Source organism: Perca fluviatilis, chromosome 7, assembly GCF_010015445.1.
Source record: "Perca fluviatilis chromosome 7, GENO_Pfluv_1.0, whole genome shotgun sequence".
Lineage (NCBI taxonomy): Eukaryota > Metazoa > Chordata > Actinopteri > Perciformes > Percidae > Perca > Perca fluviatilis.
The window spans coordinates 17,976,239-17,986,936 of NC_053118.1; the positions used below are offsets into that span (position 1 = coordinate 17,976,239).

At 43.5% G+C, this 10,698-nt stretch overlaps 1 protein-coding gene across 5 annotated transcripts in view; it reads right to left on the reverse strand.

Moving 5' to 3' along the window:
* ptprub (protein tyrosine phosphatase receptor type Ub) overlaps window positions 1-10,698 on the reverse strand; it is a 157,864-nt gene that overhangs the window by 52,303 nt on the left and 94,863 nt on the right. For all 5 annotated transcript variants that reach the window (XM_039805644.1, XM_039805643.1, XM_039805642.1 and 2 more), the window contains exons 7-8: window positions 7,490-7,783; window positions 666-983 (exon numbers count right to left, since the gene is read on the reverse strand). In XM_039805644.1, the coding sequence (XP_039661578.1) occupies window positions 666-983; window positions 7,490-7,783 (612 nt within the window). The remainder of the gene's footprint in view (window positions 1-665; window positions 984-7,489; window positions 7,784-10,698) is intronic.

Here is a 10,698-nt window from a genome sequence, read left to right on the forward strand (position 1 = left end):
GTCACTTTGCCAAACTCTTAACTTCATTTTAAAACATTAAAACATTGCACTGCCAGCATTTAGACACCCCACATTGTTGTTGTAATGGTAGTCTGGATCAATAATGACCAAACATCAAACATTTCCAGGATAAAGACTGACAGTCAGGCACTGTCCATCACCTTCCGCTCTCTGTGTGTTGCCGTTCTCAAAATCCCTTCGCTACAGACAACAACAACAAACTTTGAGCTAGCAAGCTACACGCTGAAAGGTTTTGAAGAAAATTTTGCTTGTGCAACAAGGCAGCCCTGCTTGGTTCTTTCAGGGAATGATTGTAAAGATTTACAAAGAATATGTTTACGGCATTTACTATCTAACTGGAACGAGACTATTGTGATGATAACATAATATATAATAAAAAAAATTGTGCAGTAAGATCATATTACTGTAGTATAAACAACAGAAAGGCCTTTACACCTTTAATGAAGATTTATTGCAAGAGGTTGTATTAGACTGCGTTAGTTTTACCCAAGGGTGCCGAATAATTCTAACCCTAAGTTTATATTAACGTTAAACTGACCACTGCTCTCAAAATGTTTACCATTTTATACTGACACTTTTCCTTTTTAGTTTTTCTGTCCTCTACTTCAACACAATCTTGTCGGTAAACTCCTTCAGAGACTTACTGTCCTCCTCGGTCTGGAAGGTGACCTCTCTGCCCTCTTTCTTCCCCTCTGGGTTGGCCAGTGACAGACGGACATGGATGCCGTGGTAGGGTGGCAGATCACGCAGCGTGAAGCGTGAGGCATTGTGTTCCACTGCCAGGCACTCGCGCACAGTGGTGTTGTGGCCTCCGCCGCCTCCCGCCGTGGTGTAGCGGTAGCACAGGGACACTGAGTAGGTGTGGCAGCGTGTCAGATTGAACGCCAAATTCTCCCACTGCAGGGACAACTGCCTGGGCTGGATATCTGTGGCCATAAGGCCCCGCAATGCACGCATAGGTTCTGGGAGAGAGGAAGGTTGAAGAAGAAGAAAAAAAGAGAAAATTGAGTAATAAAGAAAGCAGAGAGAAAAACAAGCAATTTAATTAGACAAGTCCTGAAGGTACAATACTGAATACTTTGTTTTATTGTGAAATACTTGATTTCAGACAGCGCACCAAGCACATGACAGTGCCGATGATGTCCCAGGACTACCCTGGCAGTTTTTCACTTGTTCCCCTCCTACATGCTGCCATATTGCCCCGCCACAACATGGAGGTCAACAGTTTGCTGCCAGCACAACCCACCCACATCCCCATGGCAGAGCAGGAACTCATGCCAATTGCGCTAATTGATCGGACAGGCTGTGGGTTGCTGTGGCACTCCCACCAGTCCCCGCCTCTGTGTCGCTGAGCAAATTGACTATCCAGTAGTTATACTTCCTTGCCCTGAGGTTTAATCCACACACAAAAATCCCAGTGCTATACAAGGGCATTCACTTCTGCTGGTCACTTTTACTGCTGGGTCATCGCGATGGCCTGACGCATATTTTTAGAAGGCACCAAGTTAATTCTGGTCACTGCCGTTTTAACCCTGACTTTCTTTGACTAAAGGAACAACAGCTCTGTCTTCGATATCCTCCTTTTAAATGTAGTGGCTCGGTGAGAGATACAGAGAGCCTCTATACACAGAAGCACAGACCAGCCAGTGTTCAGGAGGACATCTGAAAACTGAAGAGTGGCTGAGTTAACCCAAGGACATCCTCGGCATCAATGGAGGCATTTATCAGTGGCCATTATTAACACTGTCAATTTCTTTTTGTCAAGCAATATGCTACATAATGTATTGTATTGCTTTATTCTTTTAATAGAGCATGTTGAGTAATTGGCCAGGGAGGCAGGGAGTGACAGCAGAGATATGGGGTACAGGAAGAGATCAGTGGAGTTTGAGGTGACTGGCCAAGGTCTTCGTTTCTTCACTGGCTCGCTCAGTGGAATTCTCGCTGCAGCACAGATTAGTGCAGGGAACTTAAATAAGGCGACTAATGCATCACTGAGCAGGGGCTAATGCACTAAACCAAGAATTATCAAAGAAAATGGATGTGAAAGGTGCTCTGTAGCTGTGCAAGGACGCACATTTGCTGTATAACATTATTAGTTACCCCTTTAATCTCTTTATCACTCTTTTTGTAATCTCTTTTCATCTTTCTTCTCTCTATCTACTTTTCATGTACACATGTTCAAACACACATAAATTAACATGCTAACATCAGATACAAAAGCCCTATGCCCAGATTTGTATGCACTTATTTCTGCCTGTGGTAGAGCAATTCTTTTAAAGTGACATTTTATGAAACTTCCAATCTATACTAAAAGGTTTCTGCAGTCACCAGCTTTCTCTTTTAATTTGCTGTCTGGCATCTCATACTACGTAGATAGAAATATGATCAGAGCATTGATCAGAACCTCATCCACGCTAATGTGACTGCAGATAAATGGGTGGGCACAGTAATCGCAAAGTAGTAGACTGCACCCAGCAAGAACTGTTAATGTTCCATTGTTCAGTGTGACTGAGGATTGTCTTAATGGTGCAATTGATAGTCTGCACAGTCTGAGAGCTAAATAAAGAGAGGCATTTAACTGCTGAGTTGATGAAAGCCAAAAAGGCCACAGTGTGCTCATTGTGGGTTTTCTCAGTGGGCATTTGTGCCAGCAACTTCCCCTGGCCTCATCTTACTTGTGTGTGTGTGCCACGGGGCACCCATTCTCTGGCACCCTGTGGCATGAAAACTGCAGCCGCCCCAACATGGCCAAAAGCCCAGAGCACCGTGTTGATCCTTAGAGATTGGAAGTTAGAGTGGATGTGACAGGTTCTGGTTTATTATCTCCCCTGAAACTGTGACACGGGACAGCAGCAGGCCAAAGCAGAGTTGCCTGAGATTGCATGCATCCGTGGAGGGGATCTGCACTGACTGCGTCAGACGGGAAAACCAAATTTATACAGACATGCATGCCCTATGCCCATGTGCGAGCAAAAACACAAGCGCACATAAATCCAAACACCCAAAACGTGAACATATACTGTAGGGAATTCTGGCTCCAAGTGGAAGACATGATGAACGACATGCCAAGAAAGGCAAAGCACTTGTGTTCCTAGTGTGCCTAATTTTAGTCAGGCTCCAGTGTTTGCTCCCTCTAACAGACCATGAGCATCATGGTCAGGAGCTTTCCAGAAGGTTCAGCGACCCAGCAGCAGGTGGAAGCCCATTAACGTAGTTCGGGGACCACCTGCAGTACAAATGCTTGCCTCTCCTCTGTGATTTACTTGAGGGGATTCAAGCTGTGCTAATGCACCGTGCTGATAATCACAGCAACGGCTCATCAAGCACACCTGGCTGGCCATCAGAGCCAGGCAGAGACCATGTTCACATTCACGGCCATTAGTTTTACAGCACCCGCACGAGGACAGCTCGGCTCCGAGAGGACGTGTATGTGTACGGCGACGCCTTCTAGCCAACATGTTTGGGAAGGAGGGAAATATTCAGCATGACCATGGAAGACTGAGATTAGTCACGGTGGCATGACACAGCTTCTGGAGAGGATATTCACTTTCCTCCTAAAGACAGCGAAGAGTCCAAATTTCCCTTCTGTTCACTGGATAATTACCTCCTCCCAGAAATCACTGCAGCACCCCCACCATCTATTTTCTCCTGCTTAAACCTAATCAGGCCAACAACGGGGGTCGTCATTCAGCGGTGGAATGTGGGGACAGTAGGGATAGCGTGGACCAGATGGTTTGGAGCTTGGGTCAGGGGGAGCTCTTGGAACCAGGTGGTGATTAGAGTCTCCTGCAGGGTCAGGAAGGTGAGATACACCAGGTGGAGGAGGTTTACAGGGCTGCAGCTTACTGTAAAGTGTGTAACACAGCTATACGCCCAGGTTAGATCTGGGAACACTGACAGAGCCACGCAGGAGTCAATCAGATGTAGCTGCATTATAAAACCAATTCAACCATCAGTCACTCGCAGCTTTGCAGCTACCGAAGGAAAAAAACTACACGACTGGCAAAATTAATTTAACCTATACTTCCTCTGTATTGAACTAGTCCTGCATCTAAATGCCCTGTTTAACAGCTCAGCAAACCCAGCAGTATTACTTATCCCACACATGGTTGAACAAGCTAATGTCACAGTGGTTGAAATGTAAATACATCATTAAAGGCTGAGTTTAGTGACTTTCACAAACACCGATACCAGCAACTGTAAAAGCAATTTCCGTACGCCGTGAATGCTTTCTCGCTTCACCTCTCGTACATTCACTCTCTTCATCTTTACTGTTTCACTCTCTCACTTTGAAAAACTACCCTCTCCCATACACACACTCCCACACCGCAGCCTTCCCTCCACTCTTCCCTCTCTTGCTATTGACTTTTTCTACTTTTTTTTATTATGAATTTTCTGTGTCTCTTGAGATGGGATGGGTCGTGCAGGGATGGGGGAGGGAAGGCTGTGAGCACACTCATGGTGCCCTGATGAATGGGGGGTGTCTTCGGCTGTTGAGAGAGGAGAGTAGCTTTAATATGTCATTGGAGAGGGGGCCAGGGAGGCTCTACTGAAGCAGTGTAGGGAGATATGTGAGGGATGGTGTGTGGCAGAAAGAGACCGTTGGGCATAGAAAAGAGTGATGACCATGGAAGACACAAATTCACAGACTGCCTTTGGGTAACACAAAGCTCTCCATTTCTTGTGCCTGTGAGCGCTGCGCACACATTGCAGATGCAGGCAGCGATAATTACTGCCTGCATCTGTGCGTGCATCTGCATCAACACACTACTCTTTGTGCTATAAATGCATACATATATTCAAAAGTAAGCACGGGTGTGGCTTGCTGGCATCCCGCTCATTTCCCTGGGTGTTCTGTGTCTGCACAGTGACAGATGACATGGGTGCACAGATGTGAGCAGAGAGTACAAAATGTTGAATGCATTAAAAAAAAAAAAAAAAGCCTGATATGTTAGCTTCTACTGTAATTTAGGGGAAGTGTTGCTTTTGCTGCAAAGAGGAAGCAGAAAGCAAGCTAATACAACTGAAACAATTAGTATATTATTAAATCAGTTGAGCATTTTATAGACACAATATTAATCAATTAATATAGAACATAACCTGCAGATTAATGAAAATAATCCTTAGTTGCAGCCCTACCAATCTTTTATGAATATATACATACGGATATTATATTGTCCATAGTGCTGTGTCTCCCTCATTGTTTATTTTAAAACCATTTACAGTGTGTACTGTGATTGATATGTCTCCACCACTGTCACCTACAAATTTTTGTGCATTTATTGTACGTGCCGAAGTCAATTTCTATCCTCGTCAGTAGATACCAAAGAAGCCTGCTTTAGGCTAGCAGCTGTAGACAGCCAGCTGTTATCTTTTAAATAACCGTCAAACCAATATTGCCGTGATGGCAGCAAAAAAGTCTCCCTCTAAGTCTCCTCAGCTCCAGAGTTCAGAGAACGCCAGTGATAGCAAATGCGCCTTTTCTTAAGAGATAAGTATATGCAGCGACTGAGTTTGAACTTGTCTATCGGCTCCTCTCTGATTGAATTTGAGCAGATTATCGTGACAGATGGAGCTGCATAATGTAAGACTCTCAGAAGTTTCGTTGTATGGCTGTTGGGCATTGGTACTTTGAGCTGTGGATCTTTCATGGTATTAATGAATTAAGTCCAAAGTAGACATATTTATCGGTATTATTTTAACCTATTTTAAATGTATAAACCTGTGCAATTTAGAAAATCACAGAGCAGTGTCCTGGTAGAGGTTGCATTGAAGACCCTGCTGCTTCATGCTTGTGGTTTCTACTGAACAGCCAGGTGTTCAACACACTGAATTCCCTTATCCCGGGCTCTGGGGGATGGCATCACCTAAATAGTGCACACTGTAATTCCCCTAAGCACTACACACTGCATAATGGGTGCTTTCAGAGGATTGTCTCTACCCAATAACAAATAAAAAATCTCATATTTGATGAGACGAACAAAAAACCCCAAATGGTAATAAAGTGAATAAACTGTTGCTGTTTTCTCTGCAAACATGACAACATACTACAAGACTTAGATACAGCTACACATTCCTTCCATAGAAAAGATGTAAGTGATAAGGTAAACAAAACTCCATAATTCATCTTAAAACAAATAACATATGGGTAAAGGCTTGGTGGTGGGTGGTGAGTTTTCAGCTTGCAATGCAGCAGCAGCTACTGTGGCCAGTGAATAGCAGTGTGCAGTAGCAATAGCACCTTCATGTTTGGAGTCAGGTGTTAAAATACACTGCTGTGTTATATTAAGGAGCGTGTAGTTGATGGTTATGGTTGTGTTGCACTCTCCTGAGCTTACACTCTGAGCTCTATTAACTAACGTGGCCTGCAATCCAATGATGCTTTTCATTTTCTCATTATACTGTTTCTTTGCTTTTGATGTGTATCTTTTATTGCTATTGATCTTAATTCTATATGTATATGCTTGTTTTGTCTTCTCATTACTTTGTTTTGTGTCTTTTGCTTCTTGTTTTTTATTTACCAAGTTTTGTCTTGCAAATGTATGGCCCCACTGTTTAGCTGTCTGTTATTTTATCAGTCTCGCATAGCCAGACCTTCCTCCACAGCGCTGCGGGGGAAGGTGTTGCGAGTCCACACAGCATTGGATGGGAGAAAAACGCGCTCTGGTTTATTGGCTTTTCTTATAACCAATCACAATTGTCTTGGGTGGCGCTAGGCGCCGTACGGACCAAGGCACCTCTGTAAAATAGCCTCAGGAAGGAACTTGTTTTGGTGGAACACGTGTACATTCAAAAGTTGTTTTAGTCATGCAACAGAAAACTCAGATCGGACAAATAGTCTAGCTAGCTGTCTCGATTTACCCTGCAGAGATCTGAGGAGCAGTTAACCACAGTCCTCATAAATCCACCGGAGTTTAGAATGCCAACACAAAGGAAGCCCAAGGCAACGGACATCTGGCCTAAATGAGGGACATCAAGCGGAATTTCCGGTGGCACCGGAGAAATCCCAGAAGTAGAACGTCGTGTATACAGATAGATTATTTTATTGAACTTTTTCACCTTGCTTGTCTGTCATAGCCCTTTGTAAACTCTGTTTTTAAAGGTGCTATATCAAGAAAGTTATTATTATTATTATTATTATTATTATTATTATTAGTACAACACTGTAATACATTAGGTTAGTGGTTCCCAACCTGACGGGTCACAAGATGATCAGACGGATATGAAGGAAAAAAATAAAAGATTTCTTGTGAAATAATACTTTAACCTCTTTGGGGCTAAAAACCCTTGAAATTAAACAACCCAAGTTCAAAATCCCTTTATAGTCACAGTGTACACGCATACCATAACTTGTCATAAGGGATCTCAAGTAAATGCTTTATTTTAAGGGGTCAAAGCCAAAAAGGTTAGGAACCACTGTATTAGGCAATCACACCCTGTCAAGTTGCACAGTGTGTTAGAAGCTCACCTGCGCACTTAGTCCTGCTCACAAGAGGCGGTCCAGGCGGCCCAGTTCCTCCCTCTCCGGGCCGAGTCAGCAGCACACTGATGTGGTACTCTGTGTCTGGATCCAGGTGCCACAGCTTGTAGGTGACCATGTTGACTCCGTGCACCTCTGACCACGGAGACTGGCTGGCACGGTACTCAATCTCCTTCCTGATAATGGGGCCATCTCCCAGGATAGAGTTGGTGTTGAGCTGGATGATTAGGTAAGTGGAGCCGGCGCGCAACAGCTGGGGCGGTGCAATGGGAGATGGAGGTACTGTCGGAGGAAATGAAAAGCAGTGTTTTTCGTTTTCCTGTTCAAACACAAGTTTGTGTTGGTAAAAGCATTTGTTGGCGGGCCCACAGCACTGCTGCACAGTCTAGGCAGGTAGGGTTTTGTTTGTCATTTTTATTAATCAGTTTTATGCAAACAGATTTCTCACTATCTTAAAGCCCACTGAGTCTTAAATGAGTCCCTAGAGACTGCAGGATGTGAGCAGGTCAAACTGTGTTCAAATAGCAGATTAGTCGTACCTATTAACAAAGCATTCAGAGTTTCATTCACATTTTAGCAAAGTAGTGAGTGATTAAACAGCTGTGCGTGCAGCGCATTGAATGTGTATGATCTTTGTAGCTGAAGGATTAAGTCCTGTACATCTTTTTTTACTCTAACTGAGTGTTATGTCCTTACAGCTGGTAACCATGATGAAAGAGGAGACTCTGCATCACTGTCGGTAAAGATTGCCAAACCAAGGATTAATTCCAGAGCCCACCGGTCAAATGTCACTTACTGACAGATCCAAGCCACTGAACAATTACACAGGCAACAGTATAAGGGAGGGAAGGGAATGCAAAAGAAATGAGGACAAAGCATGAGAAAAGATCAGAGTTACTCTGTGGCTGTGACTAATCCCTCATTCCTGCAGAGGCGCCTCTATCTTTTATGGCCCCCTTTCTCTGAGCTTTCAACATTACCAGCACCTCACCTCCACTCTGCACTGCTTCCCTTTGCTTTGACTTAGCCTGCAGCAGCTCATCATTGGGCTGTCAAAGACCGCATCCATAATGAAAGGCCACATTTAGGCCTTAGGCCAAGCAGCCAATGGGGCTAAATTTTAAACAACTCACTCATGTCTTTCAAGTTCTTTTAAGTTCACAGTTCCAGTTTTATTTTTTTACACTACATTATTGTCTTTTTCATTGTTTCCATCTGTATACAGAGATATGCTCAAACTAAACATATTTCTGTTTAATTAGGAATTAATGCACTGAGATGTATGTTTTAACAAGGTAAATCCCTGAAAACACATCTTCAAATGTGCTCAGGATCAAAATATAATATGGGGCAACACCAAAATCCAGGGAGGAAGAAAGATGAAAATGTTTAACTATGTGGACATGCTGCTGTTCTCTATGGGGCAATAAGAGAGCTTCATCATGCTTCCTGCATGCAATCTACAGACTTGAAATTAGTGGTTCCAACTCATTAAGGGGATAATTAGGCTCTTTTTAGCCGGGCAGTTGGGGGAAAGGAATTAAGGAAAGTCTGGTTAAGGACTCGGCCTCAGCTCCTGTGAAATAGATCACAGGGTTACAGGCAGTTGACTTGAACATGACTCACAGCTGGCCATCACATCTACTCGTGGCGCAGAACGAGCGGTGGCAAAAATAACGTCTTTGTCCTGATTACAAAAAAAGCAAGGAAACAACAATAACGCCTATTTGCGGAGAGTGTGAGCACATTAAATGTGATTTCATGGCGTTCTATGAGCGCTTTCACGGACTCCTCATTTACTGGCAGCTGCATGGTGAGAGGGTTTAGTGACATTTTGGCAAAAAGGGCTCCATTCTGTGGCAATCAGCCTGTATCAAAAATTACTGATTACAAAAATGAAGCCATGCTTCTCAAAGGGATTTACTTCATGTTTTAACTAAGCAAAATTAATAGTCTTTGGCCTTGCTAGCAGCTCTGTGAGGCTGACACAGCGCTGCTTTAAGCAAAATGCTAACATCAGCATGCTAACATGACCACAATGACAGTGGTCACTTGCTGATGCTAAGCAGGAATAATGTTTACCATGTTCACCATCTTAATTTAGCGATTTAGCATGCTAACATTTGCTAATTAGCACTAAACACAAAGTACAGCTGAGGCTGTTGGGAACATCATTGGTTTTTCAGGATTTGGTCATTAACCAAAGTATTGGACAAACAGCAATTCTGACCTAATGATGGCACTAGAGGAAAAGGTTAATGGATCACCAAAGTCATTGCAGTTCAACCCAATGGGGAACATTAATGTTTGTACCAGATTTCATGGCAATCCATCCAATAGCTGTTGAGACATTTTACAAACAACCACAAATGTCAACCAGCCAGTGGCATTAGAGGAAAGTCAAGGGATCCTCTGGGGACCATGCATGTCTGTACAAAATGTAATGGCAATCCATCTGACAGTTGTTGAGATTTTTCAGTCTGAACCAAAGTGATGGGCAGACCAACCAATTGATCAACAGACCAACGTAGAGAGCGATAATGCCATCAATAGAGTGTGTTTTGCACTCTCTATAACTCTCTTCTGCCCTTAGATCAGTCATTTAAAAAGCGTACTATCAGCAGGAGCATACAGTAGAGGACAAGAAGATTGGGAATCCTTATTTACCCTTCTCATCCTCCCTTTGCTGAGGGCTGGAGTTTGTTATGCCATCAAACCACCCCACAGCCATGTCATTACTATGCTGTCAAAGTGGTGTCAGGCTGTGGGGTTGGAGTGAGTAATGGGAGTGAGGTCACCGTCTGTGGTACATGATATGACAGGGGCTGCAGGAGTCCAAGTCAAGTGAACAGCTCTTTGACAGCGAGCTGAAGAGCTGAGAACGGCAGCCCATTTGACAACTGCAGCTCAAAAAAAAAACACATGTCAGGGAGATTGCATTTGCCATCCAAAGAGCCTTCATGTGTGTCGAGCACCGTGCAGTTTGGGTTTTGAGAGTTTTATGGAAATCAGTTTGAAAAAGGTGTCTGTGATTAACACAACCATGCACAACGGATGTCCTACGGGTAATTTGAAATGTGTTCACACTAGTGGCTATTACTGTGTTATGATCAATTTCATTTTTAATTCTCCTTTGAATCACAAGCAGTAATCTACTGTGACCAAGAAGAACAGGAAATCTCGTTATGATAAAAACC